General features: G+C 41.4%; 1 protein-coding gene across 1 annotated transcript in view; it reads right to left on the reverse strand.

Annotated features, from left to right (window-relative positions):
• The window catches only part of LOC115026026 (disco-interacting protein 2 homolog A), an 81746-nt gene that overhangs the window by 22339 nt on the left and 33970 nt on the right, over positions 1-25437 (reverse strand). The window contains 7 exon segments of the mRNA XM_029458563.1: positions 2019-2060; positions 3147-3284; positions 5510-5579; positions 5581-5780; positions 10333-10452; positions 10543-10659; positions 15553-15624. Of these exon segments, the coding sequence (XP_029314423.1) occupies positions 2019-2060; positions 3147-3284; positions 5510-5579; positions 5581-5780; positions 10333-10452; positions 10543-10659; positions 15553-15624 (759 nt within the window).

Below are 25437 nucleotides of genomic sequence, written 5' to 3' on the forward strand. Positions count from 1 at the left end.
TGTTTAGTCCAACTATTTTGGTAAATTATTATTTAAAGTCATTTTCCATTTCTGGCTTTTCTTGTTTTATATCATGTTAAAGTGATTATCTTTGGGTTTTGTTTCTGACAAACAAGACTTTTAAACTGGAATGGATATTTTATAGAAAATAATTGGCAGAATGATTGACAATGAAAGTAATCTTTATTTTCAGCCCTAAACTATACATACCCCAGTCAAGTCAAAATATATGCAAGTAATTTGACGTGTATGTTTAAATTGCTGAACCACAACATAAATGCAACACTCAAAAAGCATTATCGCAGAGACATGGAGCTTTGTAAAGACATAAGAACATGAATGAAGGAGCAGGACTAACAAGTAGCGGGGAGGTGTCCAGTAAAATTTCGCTAACTTTGGGCATAGATGTGCAGACTATAATCATCATCGGACATCATTTCCTCCATATGAATTCATACTTAGTTTGGGAGGGGTGGTCTGTGTCAGACATTCCAGACAGCCACAGGAGACGAAGGCCACAGCTGCATGCAGCTTGCCTGATCTATCTGACTATAATAAGCCTGGCTCAGACGGACTCTGCCTCGTCATGCAGGGACAGATGCAGTGGGAGTAGACGTGTGGGGGTCAGCGTTGCACCTGATGGGCCAATTAGAAAGCCCCAGACACACAGGACAACATCTGAGGGCCCTGAACTCCACACACTCATGTGCTTTGATCATTAATATCACAGCCAACCAGGACCCGCCTGTGATGATGACTATATTTAACAATTATCCTGATTTCATAATTTATCCACCCACAGCATTAGACATTACTGTAGCAAACACTGTCTTTAGTTTAATTTTGGGGGGAAATGGCACACCAGGTCTTTACAGGAATATGTATATACAGTAAACAGAATTGCATTTACTAACAAGCAAAGAAGACTAACAAAGTTAGAGATAAAGAGCAAGGCTGGCCTTATTCTACAAAACTCTTATTTATAACACATCCCATGGAAAGACCAAAACCAACTATGGTTAGTCCATCTCCAAATATTTTATGACTTCCTTACGCTCTCTGTGGTGCTAAGCTCCAAACTCATTTGTTCCTACTGAAGACGTAATTACATAAAAACAGTTCACAATACATAATTTCATTGTTAGTAAGTCATCTCTTGAAACAGCAGGGCATTTGTTAAAGACTCATTTCAGCCACGGATTAATAAACATTTAGTGATCTAGAGATGACGTATGTTTATCATAATGAAGGAACATGTCACCCAGTGCAGCAGTGTGGCTAATTGTTGTTTTTGTAGAACAATTAAAAAGGCACAGAGGAATAAGATAGATCAGACTTACACAAACAATACTTGTGAGTGGGATTAATTGTTTTGTTCTTTTCATGGGATTTGTTAAAAATAAACAAACATGCACCACAGTATGCGCGCTCCCTCTAGTAACCACCACATCCAGCGTCACTTTCAGAGTCCAGATGGAACCAAAGTTACAGTGCGGCATGTTTTCTACACCCAACTATGTGTTAAAATGGCAACAGTGCTAGACGGCTGCCATCAAATAACCCACAGTGTGGCTACAGGCTAACAGAATGAAGTGAGAAACAAACTGACTGAAGTCTTAATGTCTCAGTGAGAAACCAGTATGTCAACATGCTAATTATTCACAACCCCGAATGAACAGTTACAGACGTCACGGAAAAGGTCTTTTTACACAGTCTGCTTCAACATCATCAATTGGAAGATCATAGGTTAGACATTTTTTGAAGATGCTTTCAATGCTAAAGCCGTTGCTACACACACACACACACACACACACACACACACTCACACAGCAATCCAATGACTGAATTCCCTGTAGCTTTGCATATATTGTTTTGGAAAACACACACGTTTGGACAAGTGCTAGACTTGACAATGTAGGCGCGGGCAGAAACACACACAAACACAAATGCACATTGCACACGCAGCAGAGTGCACATATAGAAGACTGCCATAGAGTTGGAAGAACAGTTATAAATACCATCCGTTAAACTGAGGGATTCTTCACTTCTCCACTCACAGCCTGGAGGAGAGACACATCAGGATGTCAATGAAACAGTCCTGCTAACTTTGTGTGTGAATGTGTGATAGCGAAATCTACCAGCAGCCAGACGCAAGTGAGAGTAGGCTTATAAAGCGCTAAGACACTAAAATTGTTGTTGTTGTACCACAACAACAAAGATCGGATTTCTTGCTTTTTTTAGCTATTTTTGTCCCATGTGCGAGAACTTGCATAGGCAGCGTGGGTTTGAAACATCTTTAAACACTCTCTTTCCCTTTATGTGTCAGCCAGGTGGGCTGGTTTAGCATTTATTAGCAATGAATACGCAGACAACGCACACATTCTTAATGACAGAGGAAGGATGTCAGGAAGGTAATAGCTCTGCTGAAGCAGTGTTCCAGTTTTCTGACTGCTTGCTTATTAAATACATTGGACATTAATTCAAAGCAGCATTTCTACTCTGATGTTGAATGAATGAAGATGGAAGGGTGACAGGAACACATTAGCGCTGCTTTTAAGGACTTCTCGACCGGATTGTCATCTACGGCAACTCTCTGAAGACAATATACGTGATGCACATCACTGTTAAAGCATACAGTGTAACTAATGCACTTGAAATGCAATGGAAAATGTATGCGTTGTAATGACACATCCTCTTGGTTTGATGTCGCTGGTTCTCTCTCTCTCCACAGCACAGCATCCGAAACTGCTGGCATTACGATGTGCATACAAACATCATTCATCATTGTTTGAATGATGAATGATGTTTATTATTGGCTATTAATTATATGCACTGATTCACAAATAACATGAATTTTCTTTTCCTTTTTAAGACTCCAGTGAAACAATTTCTATATAAATCACTATAATTTATTAGTGTCAATGACGTATTAAGCATCAAGGGAGAAACATATAGTTTTTTTGGAAGGGGTTGGAGAGGTGCAGTGTTACCATGGCAACACAAGAGGGTCGGTCAGCAGCTTGTGCTAGTCTGACAGGCAGACTGACTAAGGAGAAGACAGAGGGACAGACAGCAGGGGAGAAAGGGACGTGCCTGTAAATCTGTGTGTGTTTGTGTGTGTGTGTGCGTGTGAGTCAGAAACTCACCATCTGCAGTCTCCATAACGCTGGTGTGGTGGTTGTAGCCCCGGGAAATGCCTCGCACCGAGGCTACCTGGGGCCGCTCCGCATGAAGCGAGGAGCGCTCCGACAGCCCCGTCACATCGGGGGGCGCAGAGTGGTTATCTGTGATGAGTGGGGCGTCGGGGGTTAAAAGGTCAAACTCCAGGCCTACTTTGGGCTATCGTTACTAAATGAGAATCTGCTTCATGAGCTTGCAAACAAACTGATGTGACAGCTTAGGAATTTGATTAAAAAAGCTAAAAGCCTTTTTGTCATCTGCAAAAGAGTATTCAACTGCAGAAGAGTGTGTTTCAACAAGGATTTCTCTAAGGTTCTATCTGCCATGATAATGAATAAATAGTTTCTATTCAGCAGGATGGATTACCCTCAGAACAAGAGGTCTGTGTAGTATGATTAACAGGTAAGTCTGAGGCCTCCTTTTGTCGCCCCCTTTTTTTTGCTTAGCTCTAAAAAGTTTACCTCATATAGAAGTTTCCCAGATCCGTTAATAACGTGTTGCCAAGACTTTAACCCAAATAAGTAACCTTGACGGGAAACACCAACACACCTGGAAATGCTATATTGGCAAATATATGCAGGCGTGTGTTATTGTTATATACGCCCCCTGTCTACTTTATTAAGCACACCTTTGCAACTTAAAGCAATCCAACACGACAGAGCTGGCACTAATTCTACATTTAGGAAAAAATATAATGTTAATTTTTTTTGTTGACGCTGTCAGAGATTAATTCAACTATATGTTTATTATTGAAATCGTAGTGAGCGGCGGTGTGTGCTGGATTGCATTATATTGAAATGTGTTTCTGATATTCATCCTCCCTCATGTTTATAAATTGGTAAAATATTATAAACACCTCTCAATATAATGTTCAACACCATTGCAAACTAAAATGTTGATAATAAACATATAGCTGAAACCATCTCTGACATTGTCAATTTAAACTGAACATCATTATCTTTGCAAAGGTGGAACGTTATGGCTGAGCTGTAGTATTGGATAGCATTAGATTTTACAGGTTTACCTCTTAAAGGGAAAGGTAATACAGTATATGTGCTTTGGTCTGATGCGATGCAAACTGGGTATAAAATGAAAACCTATTAACATTAAAGGGCTTTAGTAACACTGCGTTGGACACAAAACAATCGCTGTAAAACGTGGTCATAGAGAAATGAGGGCTGAGGTTCCCCTTCAAAGAACCTATTAACTTATATGTGTACTGTATTAACTACATATATCGTGCACAGCACAAATGTGTGATTTCAAAACATGTGATGATAGCCTACTAGTCATTGTCTATTGCTGAAGTGAATGACAGACAGAGTTTGAGGGGTCAAGGAACAGGATAATATGGGAGATTTATTTACAGCTCCATTCTGCACCAGCCACTGCTGATACTTTATGACAGCAACCTTGAGGGGAGTCAGAAATCAGACAGCTCCATCCTAATAGTATATTGTTCTGCCAGCAAACACACATGAACACACACACACATAAAAGAACAAGACACTCACTTTGCTGCTGTGTGAGACACGCTTGGAGATGAATCCACTGAATCTCATTAACTAGCTTGTGACGCTCGCATGGCAATGTGGAACGAGTAGCTTTGACGGGGAAGTGGCTGCGAGCCCTTTCACATGACTGAATGACAGTGGGATGGCAGACCGAGATGACTAATTAGAGAGATTGTTTCCTTTGTCTTGCCTCATCGAGTGCTTTTGTGCATCTGTAGGGAGATATGGCCTCGGCAGTAGCAGATGTGTAAGACACCGCTGTCTGTCTGTGCTTGAGCTACAGTTATAGAAAAGCTGTCTGAGCAACATAATACAAGTTAAGATGTCACCTTTGACAAGACATCAATTCTGAATGGCTGGCAATAATAGAACGCACCAAACGTCTGCTGATATCAGCAAAAGTAAGACAATGGAAACAATAAAATAAATCTGCCTGCAGGCTCTGTGATTCATGTATATATTTAGACGGAGGAATTCAAAACCATACAAGTAAGCGTGGGATTCTGCCTACTTGTTAAAGGGACTGTATGTGAATGTAATTTTGACGTGAAGGCAATGAAACTTAATAAATGTGTATTCTTCCACCAATTGAGAATACTATGAGAATAACACATAATTTAAAACATCTAATACGGTTTCCTTGCTTGGCATGAAAGTGTGATCTTATTCTAGTTCTAAAATACCTTTCAACTTCAGCTCACAACTACCTCTGGACTATCGGAACGAGAGCGCTGCATCATTCAAAAGGGGACAAGAACATACAGATCGACCAGTTGTAATGTGATGGCGTGTGAGACTGCGTGTGTGTCACTGACCTAGCTGGGTGTGTGCCATAAGGTCGGCCAGTGCGGTAGCTGCGGCGTTGGCGTTGAGGGCTGCGTGGGACAGTAGTGTTGGTGGTGGTGACGGATCTCCCTCCCGGGTGGGATGAGGTGGATGACGCGGAGGATGAGGTGGACGAACCCTGGATGACACGATTAAACCAGTGCTCAACGGCTGGGTGGCCGTGGCCCTGGTAGGGCGTGGAGGTGGCCAGACGTCCCTGCCGGCGCAGCGAACCCTCGTCTTCCGACGCTGAGGAGGTGTCTGTGTTTGACAGGTCAAGACAGGGCAGCGTCACAACAGTGGACAAAGATATGGGGCTGCAGGATTTAGATGATATGCTGACGATACATTATTCTACTTATACATACTGGAGACAGTACATATAAGCTAGTAGGACGCCCAGATGTTTGCGATGGAGATGGAAGTTGTAAAGCTGAGGGATGATTGTTGTTAAATGTCTTATGGCTTCACTGGTAGAGTATGTATTTGATATTTGTTTGCCTACAAAAGTAGCCACACAAACACACAGCATAACGTTTCCCACTGCAACTATACATATGTGTACTATGTGAATGATAAAGTGTGATAGACTATGACCACAGACCAGAATGTTTCATATTTGTAGACAAAAACAAAAAGGTTCGTAGACTTAAGTTAAATAAATAATAGGAAAACAACAAAGGTAGCTTTTTCAGAGAAATATTATTATAAATCGTATGTATGTTGAATTAAAGTCCTCAAACATATGGATGTTCCTTTTAGTGTGTCAGTGCATTTACATATTACCTAACAGTATTCCTGCTTAAAGGTGTTTTTAGAAAAATACATACATACTGTACTTGCATACAATACATACTAAAACTGAAATCGCATGAACAAATGATCTTATAATGTTGTAATATATAGTGAATGCTTAAGTTATTATGGCTTGGACTCAAAACCAGTCACTGATGATTTTACTGTCTCTCCCTTGAGGCAGCTAAGAGCAGTTGGTCTCAGCAAAAATAGTCCAAACATAAACAACTTCAAAGCAAAGCAAGGATCATTCACAATCAACAAATTCCACTTCATCTGCCAAGCTCCCAGAAACGTCTGTTTATTTGACAGTATCACAGAAGTTAAGGCAGTTTGATATTTGAATTCTGCAGAGAACTGAGTGCAATGCAAGCTAAACAGGCTTAGGCAACACCTACGTACTTGACAAAATTAAACAACTGTTTTCAAAATGATCAAGAAAGGTCACACATTTCACCATCATTCATCATTAACAAAGTAAGCAGCAACAACCCATATAAAGTAAAAAACACCTGCCTGATGATGTTCTCTAAACTCATGAGCCTTTATGCGATTAATCTGCCTCCTCATCACTCACAGTATGTAATTTCAAGTAAAGTCCATCAATTGAGAAACTATTACAATCTTCCTCAGGCTTTCTCGTGGCCTTGCAGAGGCTGCCAGAGCAAGGCTGGAGGAGGTTTGATTATAACAAGCTAGAATTTAATGTATCTACAACCAGCGGACTCAAGGGGGTTATCTCACATTTATTATTCTGTTTGTTATTCCTCTGCCTCTTTCCAATCTCTCTCGCAATCTCAGTAACCTTGACACAGTTACACAGAGGGAGAGGGCGAGGGAAAGAGAGGGTCAGAGCACAACATGCAAAGTAAAAATACAGAGGTGGAAGGAATGGAAAGGAAGCTAAAAAATAAGTGATATTAGTGTCACAGATAAACAGACAAAACAAGAAAAGATAGTAAAGAGTCAGAGAAAAGACAGGCAGTGATGGAAGATTTGCAGGTAGGGAGGAATATAAAAAAGAGAAAACCTAAGCAGGGATAGATCTCAATTATTCTTGTGCACTATTGTGTTAAAGCAAATAAAGACAGGTATATTCATAAAACTTCAGCGCAGCAGTTAAAAGCTTGAGGTGCTTCTCCCTGACTTGTTTCTATAGAAAATCAATTAAATCCCACTGACTGAAGCAACTTCATAATGGTTGGTGTCTGGAAGTGACTAACACTATACTGCTACCTCCAAGTTCAATCTATGCTTCATCGATTAAGTATAAATGGTGAATCACTTACTGATTACTTCTTTAGCTGACTACTAGTACATAAAGAAATACTAAGGTCGTACTCGGAGGCAGCAGTGCTTTGAGCTTAATACTAATGCATGCTAACACACTCACATTGACAAAGCAGGTATTATTTTAACCATGTTCATGCTAACATTTGCTAATGAGATCTTAATATAAAGTATAGCTGAGCCTGATGGGAATGTCATTAACTTTGCAGGCATTTGGACATAAACCAAAGTAGTATACATAAGTGATTATAATTCATGATGAGGGGGCCATAAATGTCTTAACTAAATTTCATGGCAATCGATCTAATAGTTGTCAAAACTACAAATGTAAACATCATGGTGGCACTATAGGAGAAGTCAGAAGGTCAAAGAATGTTGTATTTCCAATGCATGGAACTGCCCGACTCAACATGACTGCAACCGTTCTTTTTTGGTTTTCCATTAGTAAAAGTTGTGGATAATACCTGTTAATGTTTTGGCATCACCCCGGTCCGTGTCCCAAGCAAGCTGAGCTGATACTTAAACGTGGAGTTAAACAATGCAGACCACTGATTGGTCAGAAAGAATCAGCAAAGAATCCCACCTACAATGAGGGGGTACCATCTGCAGTGGAAAACGAAATTGAGATAAATCGAGCCGAGCTTCTCTTCCTCTCTCCTCCCTCCCCTCTCTTCTTCTCCCTTCTTCTCCCTCTCTGTCTGTATGCATTTATGTAAATGTATGTTACTAACTCATCATCCGGGGTATCATCCCCGGAGTGTCTGTCTCTCATGTGGCAGGTTGCCACTGATAAAGTTTACGTCAGGATCATGAATCGTGACTGCGCCTGCTGACCTGGTCCTGCTGGACACCGGGAAGCCTTTTTGACATTTTCCTGGATTCATCCAAACTTTCTCTTTTTTTCCCAACACAACATAATTTCTGTCAAATGTTGTATTTGTACTATGTTGTTTATCCTGTACACACGACATCTATTGCACGTCTGTCCGTCCTGGGAGAGGGATCCCTCCTCAGTTGCTCTCCCTGAGGTTTCTTCCATTTTTCCCCCTTTAATTATGGGGTTTCTTTTAGGAAGTTTTTCCGTGTGCGATGCGAGGGTCTAAGGACAGAGAGTGTCGTAACCTGTACAGTATGTAAAGTACACTGAGACAAATGTATAATTTGTGATATTGGGCTATACAAATAAATTTGATTTGATTTGATTTGATTTGCCACGCAGTGGAGATTCGACAAAAGACAGAAGAATTCTTCATCCTCTGGAGACCATGAATGTGTCTTCCCAATTTCATGGCAATTCATCGAATAGTTGTTGTGATATTTCAATCTGGACCAAAGTAGTGGACTGACTGAATGCCATTCCTCGGGAAATGCCGCTAACATTGCTAAAAATACATGGAGAAGACCTTTAATGTAAGGCGTTGATAAATGTGTTTTTTGCGTATATTGTAACGGTTGGTCCTTACATTGGCTATATTTACCATATATGGTTTGAATAAGTCTTCTACCATCCAATCACGCCACATTGGATTGAATGACTGGAAAAATTATTTTTCTCACGTCACCACTTAATCTTCCAGTCAGACATGGGGTGCTCAGACACATAGTGTGACCAGATGTAAACCAGACACTGCAGATTAGCAAGATAAGAGATAGAAAAGGAGAAAGTTAATCAATGTGCATGTGGGGTAAATACCAACAATACTGGGACCTGGTCATCAAAATATTACTCAACAGCGCCATTAGTAGCCAAGAAAGATCCACTAAATCCAACACTGTACTACCTCCTCATGAACTTTTGCTTATGCAATCTCATAAAGATTACCATTTGAAATCAAATCTCATATAAAATGTGGAAATAAGTAACACAACCATGCCACTGTGTGCACACTAACACCTGTTGCTGCCATCAGCCTTTAACACATAGCAGAGCCCCAGATGTTCTTGTATGTACAGTATGTAAGTATTTTGTGGGTCTGTTAGCCAAACCTATGTACCTTATCCTAGTAGATCCCTCAGAGTGACTGAAAACAACCACGAAGAGACCCCCTCCTTCTCCTGTTCAAACCCCAATGTCTGAGCTCTTAATCCGTTTATTCGCACCACCGCTGTGTCTGCTCTCTTTACCCAAGACATGAGGCTCTAAGGCCCCCCACCAATTAACTCTTATACACCAATGATAAAGCCACTGTGTTTGTGTTTGAGAGACTAGCACGTTTGCTGTCATCACATCTTGCATGGATAGCTTACTGACTGATTAAAGATTAAATCATTTTTTTGGGAAAACATTTTGGCAAAACCAGGGCCTTGAAAAAGAAAAGCTGAAGAATGCAGTAAAATATCTTTAAAATGAACTGACCCACACAATCCAAACTGTTATAAAAGCAGGCGAAAGGTTTGACATTTTGAGACTATGTTAAAAATCTGACTATGCATCCATTATGCAACTCATGTGGGAAGGTCTGCCTGGGAACACAGCAGTGAGAATTGAGCCCTTTATAGTAACAAAGAATGGACACATTCATCAAACTGCAAATTTCTTTCCAGCAGCAAATGCTTGGCAACATCATCTTCCACCACCGGACTCAACATTGCGTCAGTATCTTACAGTCCAACGCTCATGGGAGCACATGTAAACAACCCAGTGTGAGCATTAACCTGGGCTGTGTGTGCACAGAGTACACCTTGCCCTTGGCGAACAACAGTGGGTTTACAGGAACAGAGGTCTCACCTGGCGGGGTGCATGCCTCAACAGAAGACTGAACTAACACAGATCGTCTCTTGGAGGGCATTGGCATCTTCCTCTCCTTGTACTTTGCCAAAGCTGCTTGGACGGCTTCTGTGTGCAAATCTGAGAGAACACATCAACACAGTTAAGCTACAGCATAAAAGAAGAGCACTAGGCATTGAAAACTGTCAGGCAGTATGGAGTCATGCTTACCAGATCTGAAGCGTTCATCCCGGGTGTTGGCCGCCCGGGACTTGTGTTTAGAACCTGGGAGAACAGCTTGGGTGGAGGCCTGGATCCTGTTGTCAATTTGCAGAGAAGGGTCTACACCTTTAGAGAAACAAGGCCAAAGCAGGGAGAGGACAGTTTATAACAGGACAGAAACAAAAGTTATACATTCTTCTAATGCTAAAAAGCCAAAATGTCACCAAGCAGAAATTTGAGCATATACAATCTTGCTGAATGTGCCTTGGACATAGAGCCACACTCTGAATATTGCTCGACTAGATCAAGTATCCACAAGCTTAATGGTAATCCCCATTTAGGCTGCTTTCTTTTAATACAGTAGCTTGGATTTGAGAAAGTCTTCACTTAAATTAATCCAGCCTCTCTCGCAGCTTTCCAGCTGCCTTCAAGCTTTCCAAGGGAAGCAAATGCAAATTACACAGGCGTTACAGAAAGGAGGTGATTAAGCACCATGAATGTCAAACAGACAACATCTTCTAACTAGAACATTCTAAAATGATCAAACCCTCAAACTCGTCAACTTCTCTGTGCTCTGCGTGACACAGGCAGTGATTCATCCTTTTGCTTATGCAATTCTCATTTGAGCCTCATTAAGTAACTAGTGGTTAACATCAGAGGGGAAGCCCAAGACTACCGTCTGAAGAAGCTCCATTTGTAGTATTTATGTAATTGGTTTCACTTCATATTCTCATGCTGAAGTATATAGGAAGTATACATACTTCAAATACATTAAACTATGATGGAATCACACGTTTGATCCAGATGAACTTCCTAACCCATTCATTATTGAGAGAAAATACTCATCTCACCCTCTATTATGATATAATATGTTCTGCATATTAAATGTCTAAATGCAGTGACTATATGTAATATGAACACAATAACTAAAGAAATGCTTCTCCCACAACTTCCTTTTATTTTCGTGTTGAATAATGAAAGGCCTTCGATGTTATTTTAGGCAGAATTGAAGGAAAACTTAACACACAATAGAACAGGAAGCCGTCAAAGGAACAGCATCTGTACTATAACTCAAGCAATACATCCGACAGCTTTATAAGGTATATTTTCCCGACAGTGGGACAATGAGGAGAATACAGTTTGAAAGGATGCTTCTGTAGTTCTGTAGCTCTGTAAAGCTCGATAAACAATACCAACTAGTGCTATGTTTCCACAGCCTCCTGCCGGTTTATGCCTGTACTTTGATTTATTCCGTGTCAAGTTTCTGATATCTAAACACTGGATTTTTTATATTTACAGCTATACATCCAAGCAGCAGCACAACAAATAACTAAATACATTACATTTTTGTGTGAGTAAAGTACAAGCACCCCTGTGGAGGAACATTAAATTGAAACATCATAATCTCAGGTTCACACTATAGTCGTTATAGGGAATACAGCTTGCCTTTTATTCTAATGAAACCTGTAACTGAATGCTAAAATAAAGACATTAACCCCTGCAAATCATAGGCATACAGTGGATATAAAAAGTCTACACACCCTTATGAAATTGCAGGTTTTTGAAACGTAAAGACAGAAATAACAACAACGTACATTTCAGACTTGTTCCATCTTTAATGTAATCTTCCAACAAACAAAAATCCAGAAAGAAAAAAAGAGAAAAGATTATTAGGACATTTTTAAATTAAAAAAACCCACAACACCCTGATTGCATAAGTCTGCACACCCCACCCAACTAATACTTTGTGGAAGCACCTTTTGCATTTATTACAGCAGCAAGTCTTTGTGAATAAGTCTCTATTAACTTTGCACATCGAGACTTTTATCCCACTCTTCTTTGCATAAAAGTTCAAGTTCCTTCACATTGCGAGGGGAGCTCCTGTGTACAGCTCTCTTTAGGTCATTCCACATGTTTTCGATGGGATGGAGGTCCGGGCTCTGACTGGGACATTCCAAGACTTTGACTTTCCTTTTCTGAAGCCATGCCTTGGTCGATTTGGATGTGTGCTTTGGGTCATTGTCATGTTGGAACGTGAAATTCCTCTTCATCTTCAGCTTTTTCCTTGTTTTTTTTGTGCCAGAATATCTTGATATTTGGAGCTATTCATTATCCCAGTCTATCTTGACAAGAGCCCCTGACCCAGCTGAAGAGAAGCAGCCGTTGTTGTTATTTCTGTCGTTACGTTTCAAAAACCTGCAATTTCATAAGGGTGTGTAGACTTTTTATATCCACTGTACATAGCCAACTAAGTTAATTGTAATGCACAACCAAGCCAGTGGTACCACTACCACAAATTGAATCCCGCCTCTCTCTGGAATTCTTGACCAAATGTTTCGGGAGTCAAAGCTGCCTGTCATTGGCTAGTGATTGACAGTTTTGTATATAAATAATAAAACAGATAAAAAGTTAATAAAATAAAATAAATACGTACCCTATTTCACTAACAGTGACTTGATTAAGTTCAAATGTAAACACATAACATCCTTTGTGTAACTGTGAGTAAAACTATAGTCCCATTGTTGAATAAAATAAATCTACAAGTTAAATAAACAGCTTTGAATTTGCTGCAATGTTGCAATCTTTGCTGACCAAAAGAACCACACCGAGTGGCTGCCTTTGCAAGTATACGCATTAGAAAACAGGACAGGACTTTTGAGGACAGAGTCCTACCACGCCACATTCAGCCAGCTATATCCAAACCTAGCTGGCTGGCCGGTCAGACACCGGGCCAGCCAGCCAGCCATCAGCTCGCCTGGCTTTTCAACAGGCAGCTTAGTGGGGATCAGTGAGCTCCACACTGTCAGCAAGTCTCAAACAGCAGCAGCACACACACGGAAATGCTGAGCAACATTCATGAATGATTCAACTAAACTATTTAATAACAGTTTGAAATATTACACAAGCTTCATTAAGGCCTGATGTCATTTCAGCACACATAATGCATGGAGTGACACACACACACAGACACACAGACACACAGACACACACACACACACACACACACACACACACACACACACACACACACACACACAGTATTCCCTGAGCATAGATAGACACATCAATATATGCTAGTCCCTTATATCGCTCTGACAGCCCAGTCACACACCAGCCTGTGCCCTGCTCCCGGAGGAAACAGGTCTATAAAAACAAGCCATGACACCAGACCCGGTTGCTGGGAAGAACACACTTTAGAGACACACCACACTGAGCCAATCAGAGGAGTGCTCCGTCACAGGAGATGTTGGTATTGGTCCAGAGCAAACCCTGATGAATCTTTAGCACCCATCTGATGCCAACACTTACCGGTGTGGCGGCTGACGACAAAAGTGCTGTGCCTCACTTCCTAGAAAGCAAACATGCTTGGCTAATGACTTGTAAACAGTTATCAATTTGACAGAAATAATTGATTGAAATGACACTCAAGATAAGACAACATATACCTGTATTCTCACTGAGGAGGTTCATACGACACCTAAAGCAATTCTTTATTCTCAAAGCTCACAGTGAAGCCCAAACACCAACATATAAACAAAGGCAATGAATCTACTCTCTCATATATCTTAACAATCTAGCTTAGTATCCCCACTTCATTGCACTTGGCACATGTACAGTCCTGTGACAACAGTGAAATATAAGGCTGTAAAACAGCTTATGAAATTTAACTTCGAGCTCAGTCTATTGGTCTCCTATTTCAACCCTGCAGCTGTTAAACCCTAACCCACTGATTCACCGGGCTGGATGGATGCATCATTAATTCCCAACGCCATCTATTTATCCAGCTGGAAGAATATCATTCTCTCCAAAGCCCATCCATTTCTGCCCTATATCTATCACTTCTCTTCTTTAGGTGTTAGGATCTAGACTGAGTGGATCTAACAATGAACGACAGAAAGAAAACACATGAATCCACAATAACAAGGAGGATGAGGGGGCAAGAGAAAGACAGAAAATGAAGGAGAGGATTCGCCCAAGCTAAATAACAGGCCTGCTAACTTCAGTGGAAAGCCTTGATCGAGCGACCCACAACAGACTCTGGTTTCCACTGAGGCCTGGTGTTCTGATAGCAGGCCAAACCAAAGACTGCCATGGATCCCGGGCAAAGGACGGAGAAGCATGAAGCTTACAGACAGCGACTACCCTCTGGGATTCCCCACAAACCACCTCGACCTTATAGTCTGACCAAGGCAGCTCGGACGACTGACTGCTCGCTCGACTGGGGCTAAAAATACACTGAATTGATATAAAAGTATGTCCCGCACACACAGTCAAAAGCCATAGACAGATAATAAGTGGTGACATACATCTGGGAAATTTCACGCCTCCCTTTTTCAAATGTAATACCTCCCTTCTCAAACACCCACAGCCTAACACAGTATGGCAAGTACAAATATGCTCAAACTGACGATTAAATTAAAAAAACATTCCTCCAAATAATTAGAGCTTAGCACCATTATGAAAGCAGCACACAAACAAATATATTGAGACCAAACGTAGACTGTCATTACAGTAAAAACACCTAATACTTACAAATCCATTACAGTATGTCTTCCTTGACTTGTTGGTTAGAGTCTATTTTTTTTATTTGGCCCCTACATACACTATGATATAGATGCTGCAGGGCTATGGCATTAATAACAGAATGAGGAATCAAGGACACCGCAGCAGACACACCATATCCAACCAATTGAATTAAGTATAGATGTGTCAAAAGCCTTCATAGTATCCTTCATGACAACTTTAAGACCCTGTGACGTGTGCATCTCTAATACTTAAAATACAAAAAATACAAAAAATAGGAATCGGAATTAGTTTTGGTTTGATCTTGTTTATGTTTTGGGATTTTACTTGTCTGCAGAAAAAATGAAGCTCCTCCTATAATTATCAATATTAAAATCAGAACATACTTTTCTCATCGTGTTCGCTCTTGCAACGACACTATGCTAACTGCTATGCTAATAGGCAGTCAGAGCAAAGATAAAACGCTGGTCAATTTCCTGCAGGCCTCGGTCTTACCTTGTATCTGTGGGACGTACGGTGCCAGCAGCTTGCCTCTTTTCTTCTCATAGCCCTTCTGAGTGATGTCCCCTGTACAGACAGAGACCGAGAAATACAGAGGAACAGACAGAGAGAGAAGAGGAGGGGAAGAGAGATGAGTCATTAGCTCAGCCGTGCCCTGGTGGTGGTGTGTGTGTGTGTGTGTGTGTGTGTGTGTGTGTGTGTGTGTGTGTGTGTGTGTGTGTGTGTGTGTGTGTGTGTGTGTGTGTGTACAAGTGCCTCAGGATCACAGTGCCAGGCTGGTTACACTGGCACCACGGGGCACCAGAGGACGGATGTGGTAGCAGATGACCAGCTCTCACCTACAGGATCTCTCTCCCTCACACATACACAGAAAGCGACATTGCAATTGTTAGATGTGTTCGCTGACAGATATGGTTGTGTGGCAAATTTCCTAGTGAATACTTGAATGATAACATCGACAAGGGCAAGAGGTATTTAAAAGATAATTTGTCTAGTGCGCCTGGAACATTTTCCCTTGCAGTGTTTTTACCAGAAGTAAAAAGGCTACTGCTGATGTCAGCATGAACTGAATCCGCCTCAGTTGTCTCCCAACACATAATTAAAAGGCAGTCTGTTAAAAAAGATCTAGCTGCATGTTATTTTAACAGCCCTATTTGAAATGAGCTTCAATGTACAAGCTTCTCCAAGCCTGTCATTTAACTACAGTAAATGAAGAAAGAGAAAAATGAGGGCAGATAGAGAGAGAGATAGCGTGAAGGTATAAGACAAATTAATATAATAGCTCTGCCGATGCAGCAGGGTTTATAGCTTAACTCTGCTAATTGTCTCTAGACTTGGCAAGAAGTAGATTAGACCTAGCAGGGATAACCTTATGTCGGTTGAAGACGGTGATGAAAGGATGACCATGGTTTCCCTAAACTGACAAAGACACTGACAGGAATAAACAGTCAAAAAACACAACCCCAGCACTGCTTCAGTATTGGTTGTTTGCATTGTTGCTGATCTGAGAGGATAAAGACACATTGTTATGTCCATATCATAACAATCAGACAAGAAAGACACAGCAAACCCTGGCCTCATGATACCCAACATAAAAATTATCCCAGTCAGCAACTCAGATTTTAAATTTGGGAAAAAGAGAAACCTGGTATCGTATTGGCAGATATGATTACTATGAAGGTATCTGAATCGGTATCATAGGTATCATTGGATTGGTTCATCACTAATCACAGAGTGGATTCACCAAATGCAAAGAGTACGTAATGGCCTTATATTTTGCCCTTTTCCATGAAGACATAAACCAGCAAATGACACTACCTTATAACAACTGAACTCATCATCACTAAATGACAAGTGTCAACAAAATGTCAATATTTGTTGAAGCAAATCCACTGTTCACATGGGACCTTTTCAAAAGACAGAGAAGTTGGTCACTGTAGTTGATTTGGGGATGTGCTATGTCACTGTGTGTCTGCATATCAGACAGAGTGGTCTGAGGCTGATGGGCTGGAGATTCACTCTCTTTTGCAGACAAAAGACATACTAATTTACTGAGAGAGGGCTGACTGACAGCACCTCTAGCACAAAAACCATGAGAATGTACATAAACTCTGCTCCCATGTATGACCTCTCAAACAAGCTCCAACACCCCTAAAGATGGGCGGGAAAAAAAGAAGGGCCTTGTGGAAAATATGCCAGTCAAACATCCACTTGACAAATGCATTGTTTTAGAAATACTAGAAACACTCACAAAAGTCAACGCAAGATCTCAGCGGTTAACACTGGAGTCCAATGAATCGGGATCACACTGTGTGCTTTATAGTAATCTCTATAGGCTCTCAGTGGGGGTCATAAGGGTGGAGGTCAAGTGAAAAAGCAATAAGTTCAATCGGGCTATTTCAATAGAACAAATTGATTACAACCCTCCCCCATTATCCAATTTTTTCATTTGACCATGGGGAATACTTTATTTTACGTTAATTAACGTTATTGTTTAACCTATTTTTATTCCTAAAAGGTATGCTGTGCACACCCTCTATGGCCCTTCATATCGATACATATCTTATTTAGTGATGTTACTCATTTAATGATCATGTATTTTTGCCACCATTTCTTTAAATAAATATTCTTGATTTAGCTTTGATCAGTAAGCCTCTAGAACACAACAGTGCGTTAGTGTGAAGGCAGGTGTTGATGGTCACACTGGTTGCCGCGCTGCCCGCTGGTCCTGAGTCACCAGTAACAGCTGAATGCCTGCACTGTTAAATGTCCAGTAGAGCTGGAGGATAGTAACAATACAGCGCTGTCCACAGGCCGAGCCGGCTGACCTGACACTCACTCTTTCTGGTGATAAGTGTCTCGGTTTGTATGTGTGTACATCCGTGTATGTTTGCGTGCATGCCAGCGTGTCTGAGTGTGCGCACCACAGCAGCCAACCAGCCTAACAACCGCACAATAGAGGGCTATTATCTGCGGTGGCTCTAAATTCTGGCTAGCGGTCTCCGTGGCCAAGCGGCCCCTAGCACACACTGATCCATCAAGTTATGTCTTAGTGAAGCTAATCTTTTCATCTGAGAACAAACAGCTTTGCCATTAAATATGGAGGAATGGCCTTGAGCATTCAATGGTAAACAATGACCCTTAACCCAGAGTCTTAAAAAGCAAAACAAAAAGTCTGAGGCACCACAGTATCACAATATTTACGTGTGTGTTTGCATATGCATGCACATATGTGTGTTTGTGCATGTGCGTGCCTGCATTTTTACATATTAACAGACAGATGCTCCATTTCCCTTTCCCTGCTTAAGCTTTGAGTGTCCTTTATAAGATAAAAATGGGAGGATTCAAAAGGTCAATATGTGGCCTTCTGCCTGGGGAATAGCGGGGAGAGGGTAGGTAGGGACGCAGAGAAGAGAGTGATGGAGCGATGGATGGAGGGAAGCTTAACACGTACACCTAATTGCACAATCACAAGGGACAAGCTGGAGCTTACAGTATATTTACAGCAGAGTGGGAAACACTTCACATGTCCCCCTTCACTCTTCTTACAGGCTTTCTTCATGTAATTGAGCTGTAAAGAAAAAGGGAAAGGGTGTATCTCCAAACATGCACCTGGGGGGAGCGGGGGTGACGGGATCGAATAAATAAAAACTGAGAACGAATGAGTCAAAGAGGGAGATGAACCAAAGCACAATAGGGAGGGGTGAGGAGGCATTTCTCCTGTCACTATGGTTAGAGATCGTCACGGGGTGCTTAGCTTCTCAGCCAGCATCCACCTTCATCAAAAACCCACCTCCTTTGTATTCCCTCCACTATAACCTCTTCACCTTCTTCTCACACTGGAGAGCTCACTGTCTGCACATCATAAGCATTCTAGTCATCTTTTGACCTCTCTGTTGAACTACCTGCAGCAGTTCTTGCTGAGGGAAAATAAATGGAAAGCAAAAGAGTAGTGTCTAATGTCAAAATGTTCCTCTATCCATCTGTGAATGATCCAGAAGTGACAAGATTTTGTTTTCGAGAGACAAGGGGCATTTTTTTCTGGCACATCATCTAAATTGTGGTACCGTAAACATTCCTCTCAGCCTGCACTGAATCCAATTTTGAAAAAAGAGACGTTCAATCTTGTGACACTCTGAACAGTGACAGAAAGAGAGCTTGCTGTCCTCTGCTGTGTATTATTGACTATAATTGACTGATGGCTATTGAGTGGAACTGAGGCCCATTAGAGAATTATCTTACATCTGCCCGGACGGAGCTCTTCAATCAGAAGGGAAATACTGAAACACAGCACATTCCTCTACAAGCCGGCACAAACACATTAGAGATAGATAATGGAGCTCTGAATGAAGATGGTAAGGTGTGAGACTCAACTCTCTCCTGGGTATCTCCCAAACACACCTCTATAAATATAAATACATCTCTATCTATATATACACGTACAGTATATCATCTATCATCTATCTACTGTATCTATCTATCTATCTATCTATCTATCTATCTATCTATCTATCTATCTATCTATCTATATATCTATCTGTGTGTATATATGTAAATTGTTAAAAATGCCTTCATGATCTCCTAAAGTTCAAAGATCTCATTCTCATTGAAGAGAAAGAAAACCAGCAACTCTTCAGATTTGAGTAGGTGGAAATGTTAGTCATTTCTGTTTAAAAAAGGACTTTGAGATTTAATTAATCAAACGTTTTACCTCTGAAATTAAAGTTTTACCAAAATCTCCCAGAATCTGAGCTCTGAATATACATTTCGAATTCATATATCAGACATTAATAAACATATCAATATTGAGAAATGCTGTGGTGACTAGTGCAATACTATTTTTGTCCATAACGGCAACTGCTAACAAATAGTCAAAATTCCTCTTCCCCCTGCAATAAAAACCCTCCCGTCCTTGCCTCCCTCTCTTCCTAAGTGACAGACAGCCAGAGAGAGGTGGCTCCACCCACCCCTAATGTCAGTTCCTGCGCCAGGCTGACCCACAATGTGCCAACACTACTGCCAAACCAGCAACCAAGCCGTCTGCCCTTCAACCACTGAAACCCACAGCTAAATATTTAGACAGGGAAGCATTTGCTCTCTAGTCTTGTGTGTTGCCTCCAACAAAAGCAGATGTAGCCAGCTGTCATTTAGCATTAGCTCACTGGCATACAAAGCCTAGCTTTACCCTAGACAGGCACTGAAATCTCATCTTATCCAGTGCATATTTGCAGAGAACAGTTTATTTGAGGATCAGACGAGACCTATTAAACGTATGCATGGTCAACTCAGTTATTCCTCTAATTCTTCCAGCCAAGAGGCAATGGGCATATACCTGTGTTACTCACAACTTCTTCCTCACTTATGTCTGACAGATGCAGAAAAGTATTGCTTGGATACGAGGAGCAGAGATATGAATAAGAAGCAAAGAGAGGGATAGATGGAGAAAGAGCAGATTCCCACCACATTTTCAACCACATGTCTAGCTCATTTGTCTGTCTACATGACAAGACAACACTAACCAAGCTGCAGGAAAAAAGTATAGTAAAAGTACAGTGTGCAATGACCACATCAGACCCCTATGAATTATTTCAACACATATAGACAAGAGGCAGAATAACTCACATGCAGAAGCCGGGGAAGCAAGCTGTTTAGCGTTGCGACGTCTTCAGCTGATAGAGAGAGGAAGAGATGCACTGACGGATGGAGAGAGAAGCCAGCGGCTGAATACTGGCAGTCAGGTCAGCGGAGGCTAACAAGCTAACAGGCTAACAGGCCAACTTTAAGAAGTCCTGCTGTCATAAGTCAGACGCTTCAGCATCCTTTGTTTCCTTTCATAGTGAGAGCAGGAGAATGAACGAACACCATCTCCCTCATTCTCCCTTCTCATCACTCCCCTCCCTCTCTCGCCCTCTCTCAAACCCATGCTCCCGACTCCCCCCCCTCTTCAATCGACTGCCCCCGACACCCCCTCCTTCTCCTGCGCACTGTCTTTTTCTCTCGCTCTCTCTCTCACTCTGTCCATCCGTCTCTCCTCCCAGCTAAGGTCTCCACACAAAGCCAAACTAGGCTGCAGGATTAGGGTGTCAAAGCAGACCCCTGCCCCCCACCATCCCACATACCGATCTCTCTCACACACACACACACACACACACACACACACACACACACACACACACACACACACACACACACACACACACACACACACACACACACACACACAGTTTCATTAGCCTGTTACGACACGTTTATACAGGTCAAGTTTCAGCGCATTGCAAACCTTGTTTCACTGTAAAGCAGAAGCTTCTATACTGATGCAAGCGACCACAGCATTAGAGTAAATGCTTACAACAACATGACATACACCACAGCTGAAAAATACAGAAGCAGACATCATCTCCATCCTCTTTTGTGATTCTACTGTCATTTCCACCTCAAATTTGCTTTTTGAAAACTTTAGCCTGTATTTTAGAGTGAAGGAGAAACTAAGATTTAAGGTTTATTTAGATGAGGAACCTTTTTTTAAAAACATTTTTTATTAATACAAATCAGAGATGGAGTACTACAGCAGTCCTAGCAGGCTTATCATCCAAGTGTGCGTGTGTGCTTTACAATTTCATTTTAGAAATTAGAGACCTATTTGCCCTTGGCAGTAAATTTCAATGACTAGCTGCATATAATTAGGCTCAATTATTGCTTGCTAGCACACACAGTAATGGACCTGCATAAAGACTCCAGCAAACGCCCACACACCATAGATCATCTTCTCTGTTTCTAAAGCCTGAGATGAACTAAATGTGCCCTTGGGTCAGTCGCCTTCTGTATGTTGACTTGAACTCACATGATAAGAGGCTATTCACATGTTCAACCAATATAACCTGAATGGAAAAAGGAAAACCCCTGTACAATAAAATGAAGTCCAATAGAAAAGCCCTGCAATACCTATGTTGAGCCTTAAATTAAAGATGAAGCAATTACTTGGTCAATAGAATAGTTGAGCAAATAGTTTGACAATCGATAGGGCTGCAACTAACGATTAATTTAGTTCTCGATTAATAGATTAATCGTTTGGTCTATGGAATGTCAGAAACATGTTCATCCCAGTTTCTCAAAGTCCAAGGTGATGTCTTTAAGTGTCTTGGTTTGTCAGTCCAAAACCTAAAAGGTATTCACTTTAATATAATATAAAACAGAAAAAACAGGAAATCTCTACCATTTTTAAAAATCGATTATCAAAAAGTTTCCGATTCTGTCGATGGACTAATCGATTAGTTGACTAATCGTTACAGCTCTAATATATTTTTATATTTTCTCCAAGAGCCTCTCCAATTTAAGTAAATGAGATAAATATTCTATTCAATTGCATCACATTTCATAAGGTTTTCTAGAATTCACACACTGGATCATTTTCCATTGCGGCTTGATTCCAGGTAAATAAATATTAAGTCACATACTGAATGTAGCTCCCACTGAACACAGCAGTGTTTCAGTGAAGCCAAGAGATGTCATGTAACCTCAAAGCTATAACAAATATGTGACTACAGATTTATTCTTTTGAACAGCTCCAGTCATTCTGAATGACACATCCCACTGGAAGGTTAAAGACAGTCAGGGACGAGAGGAAAAAGGGTAAGTGCTGCAGAAAAGAGGGGTTGATTGAAGATGACAAGGAGCTTGACATTGAGAGCCAGCTGGAAAAACGGAGGGGGGGGGGGTGGTGCAACTGGAGGGGGCTTTAGGAAGAAATTAGACAGAAGGGGGGATGAGGAAAGAAAGGAGAGGAGGAAAAGATGGCTAAAGAATAAAGGAGGATATGATTAAAAGGTAATGACTTCCTCTTCCTTTCACATGCTGTGACATACACACATACACACACACACACACACACACACACACACACACACACACACACACACACACACACACAGTTATGTCTGATCCTAAAGCGCATGGGCGTCTCTCAGTCTCCATCCATTTATCAACTGCTCCAATCACACTGTCGTATCGCTTTTAATTAAGTAGTGCCAACGAATTAGGAGACTGAATGAACCCTCCATTACCACTTTGCTAATACATAACCCCCCCCCCCCCCATCACATATACACACACACACAGACCAAAATCCCCCTCCATCCCTCAGGCTCTGTATGACTGGTGAGCAGACAGCATGAATAATCAGACATAAGATGCAGCGCTGCCTTGCTCAGGGGGCCCTGCAGCTGTGCACTGATTTTGGGAGCAGACAAGAGGGGGGCCATAATTAACAGTCACAAATAAACACTGATACTGTAGCACACACACCCACACACACATAATGCTTGCACCAACTCTCACAAAGAGACAGAGGCAGAACAATTCAAGAGCAAATACTAAAGCAGACGAGGGATCAGGCCATTGCACACATGAACACACATTAACATACAGACCTCACGCATTGGAGTCCTTGGTTGTATGAAATGTAAAAGTATGGCACCCTGGGTAAGAAAATGCTATTTTCAGCCTCTCAATTATGGAGATTTCCTGCTTTTCTTCCTTTTTGTACCGAATATCTTTGGGTTTTGAACTGACAAAACAATTTTAAGACATCAGCTTGGACTTTGAGAAACCCGGGATGGACACTTTTTGCTACTTTCTGACATTTTATAGACCAAACAATTAATCGATTAGAAAATAATCGTGTGAGAGAGACCTGGCTGCAGTCCAAACTGAGCTGCATGGTAAGTGAGCGATGTGCTGCTATTCTGGCTCTCAGCCAGAGTTTCATGATGTGTGAACATGCGTAATACCAACACGGAGAGCAGCAGAAACCGTCCTATCAAACATCACACAGTGTTTCTGTACATGTAATGTGTAATACGGTTGAACTCATCAGATATACGGCCTCTTTTTAATGAGTGCAATGTCTTTCGCGCATTACCATTTGTTTTACTATTTAAACCAGCTTGAGAGAACTGCAATATAAAACTCTGGGTATTGTCTTATTGTCTGAGTCCTTTCAGGTCGCCTATGTGTGTGTGTCTCTGCAGAATATGTGTGTGATTTGTGGAGCAAGATATCTGTGTGACAGGCGTGACCAGTGTGGGAGCCTCAGAGTAAAGACTCTGAGATGAAACGCAAGAATCTGTTCACAGCCAACAAGTACAACGTGCCTCCAGCTACACTGTAATGGACTAACTACTGTATTTTACATGTTCAGCTTACGAGTGCCAACCGTACTGTACTCCCTGCTGGTGGTGACAGCTTCAACCTCTCTCTTGAGCTGCAGAAAACCATGCGTGTCACTGTCATTTGGTCGACACATCCATGCTGATGGTGCAGTTACAGAATGAGCAGAGCTGCAGTGATCAGCACAAAAAGCAAGTCTAGTGCCTAACTAGCTGCTATAATGAACAGCTCAGTCTAAAACTGGATCTCCATCCAACTTGTCCTCATTCGAAAACTGCTTCTTGTGTGTGTGTTTGGCAGTTTTCACTTCACACCACCAATCGACCCACACTGTTAAGTGACATGATTAGGAGGCTGAAAGCAGACCATGTACTAGGTTTCTCATTGTCAGCAGTTTTGAGAAGTAAGAGAAATCAAGTCAAGTCAAGCAAAGTCAATTTCACCAAAGCCATCCATTCAGGAAGCTCTATTTCTCAAACTCAACAATCTAATTTGTCACAATTCAATAGGAGTCTAAAACACATAATGACCTACCCTGATGGGACATCTTGTGCCATTGTCCAGATGCTATTCAACGTGCTCAGCCACACATGCTGCATGCAGTCCGACTGTTTTACATTCATCAGGGGACCTGTTAAATACCCGGAGCAGGAAACTAATGCTTTTACAGACCAAGGCTCTGATTAATATAGGGAGGAAAATTACACTTGTTTGCTAAATGTCTGCATAAGACAAATATGGGCCAAAAGCCAGCCGGATCATCATTACTTCCTTTTTGCCCTACATGTCAAACCATACAGACACGGTGAGAATAATTGAACAAAATAACATAAGCCTACTGCCCTAATGAAGAACTAATGCTACAGACTATGGCTACCACCTACTTGGCAGAGGCAGATTCCAGAACTTCCAGCGTCCCTGGGGTTTGAGATACGAGTGGGATGGTGCTCCATCTGAAGCTCCCAGCTCCGTGGGATCTACTCACTTCTCTGTACACTTTCAGAGGATGTGGAGAGATTTATTGTCTCTTTCTTTGCCTGGTTATTACCATATCAATGACCATGTTTTCACCAGCCTGACACAGGCTTAGCCATAAAGCTCCTTGCATATAAACATACACACACACACACACACACACACACACACACACACACACACACACCTATGTGCTGTAGTGAGGGATAGCGGGGTGGGAGAGAGCCAGGTGTCTTTACA

The sequence above is a fragment of the Cottoperca gobio genome, chromosome 21 (genome assembly GCF_900634415.1).
Source record: "Cottoperca gobio chromosome 21, fCotGob3.1, whole genome shotgun sequence".
Classification (NCBI taxonomy): domain Eukaryota; kingdom Metazoa; phylum Chordata; class Actinopteri; order Perciformes; family Bovichtidae; genus Cottoperca; species Cottoperca gobio.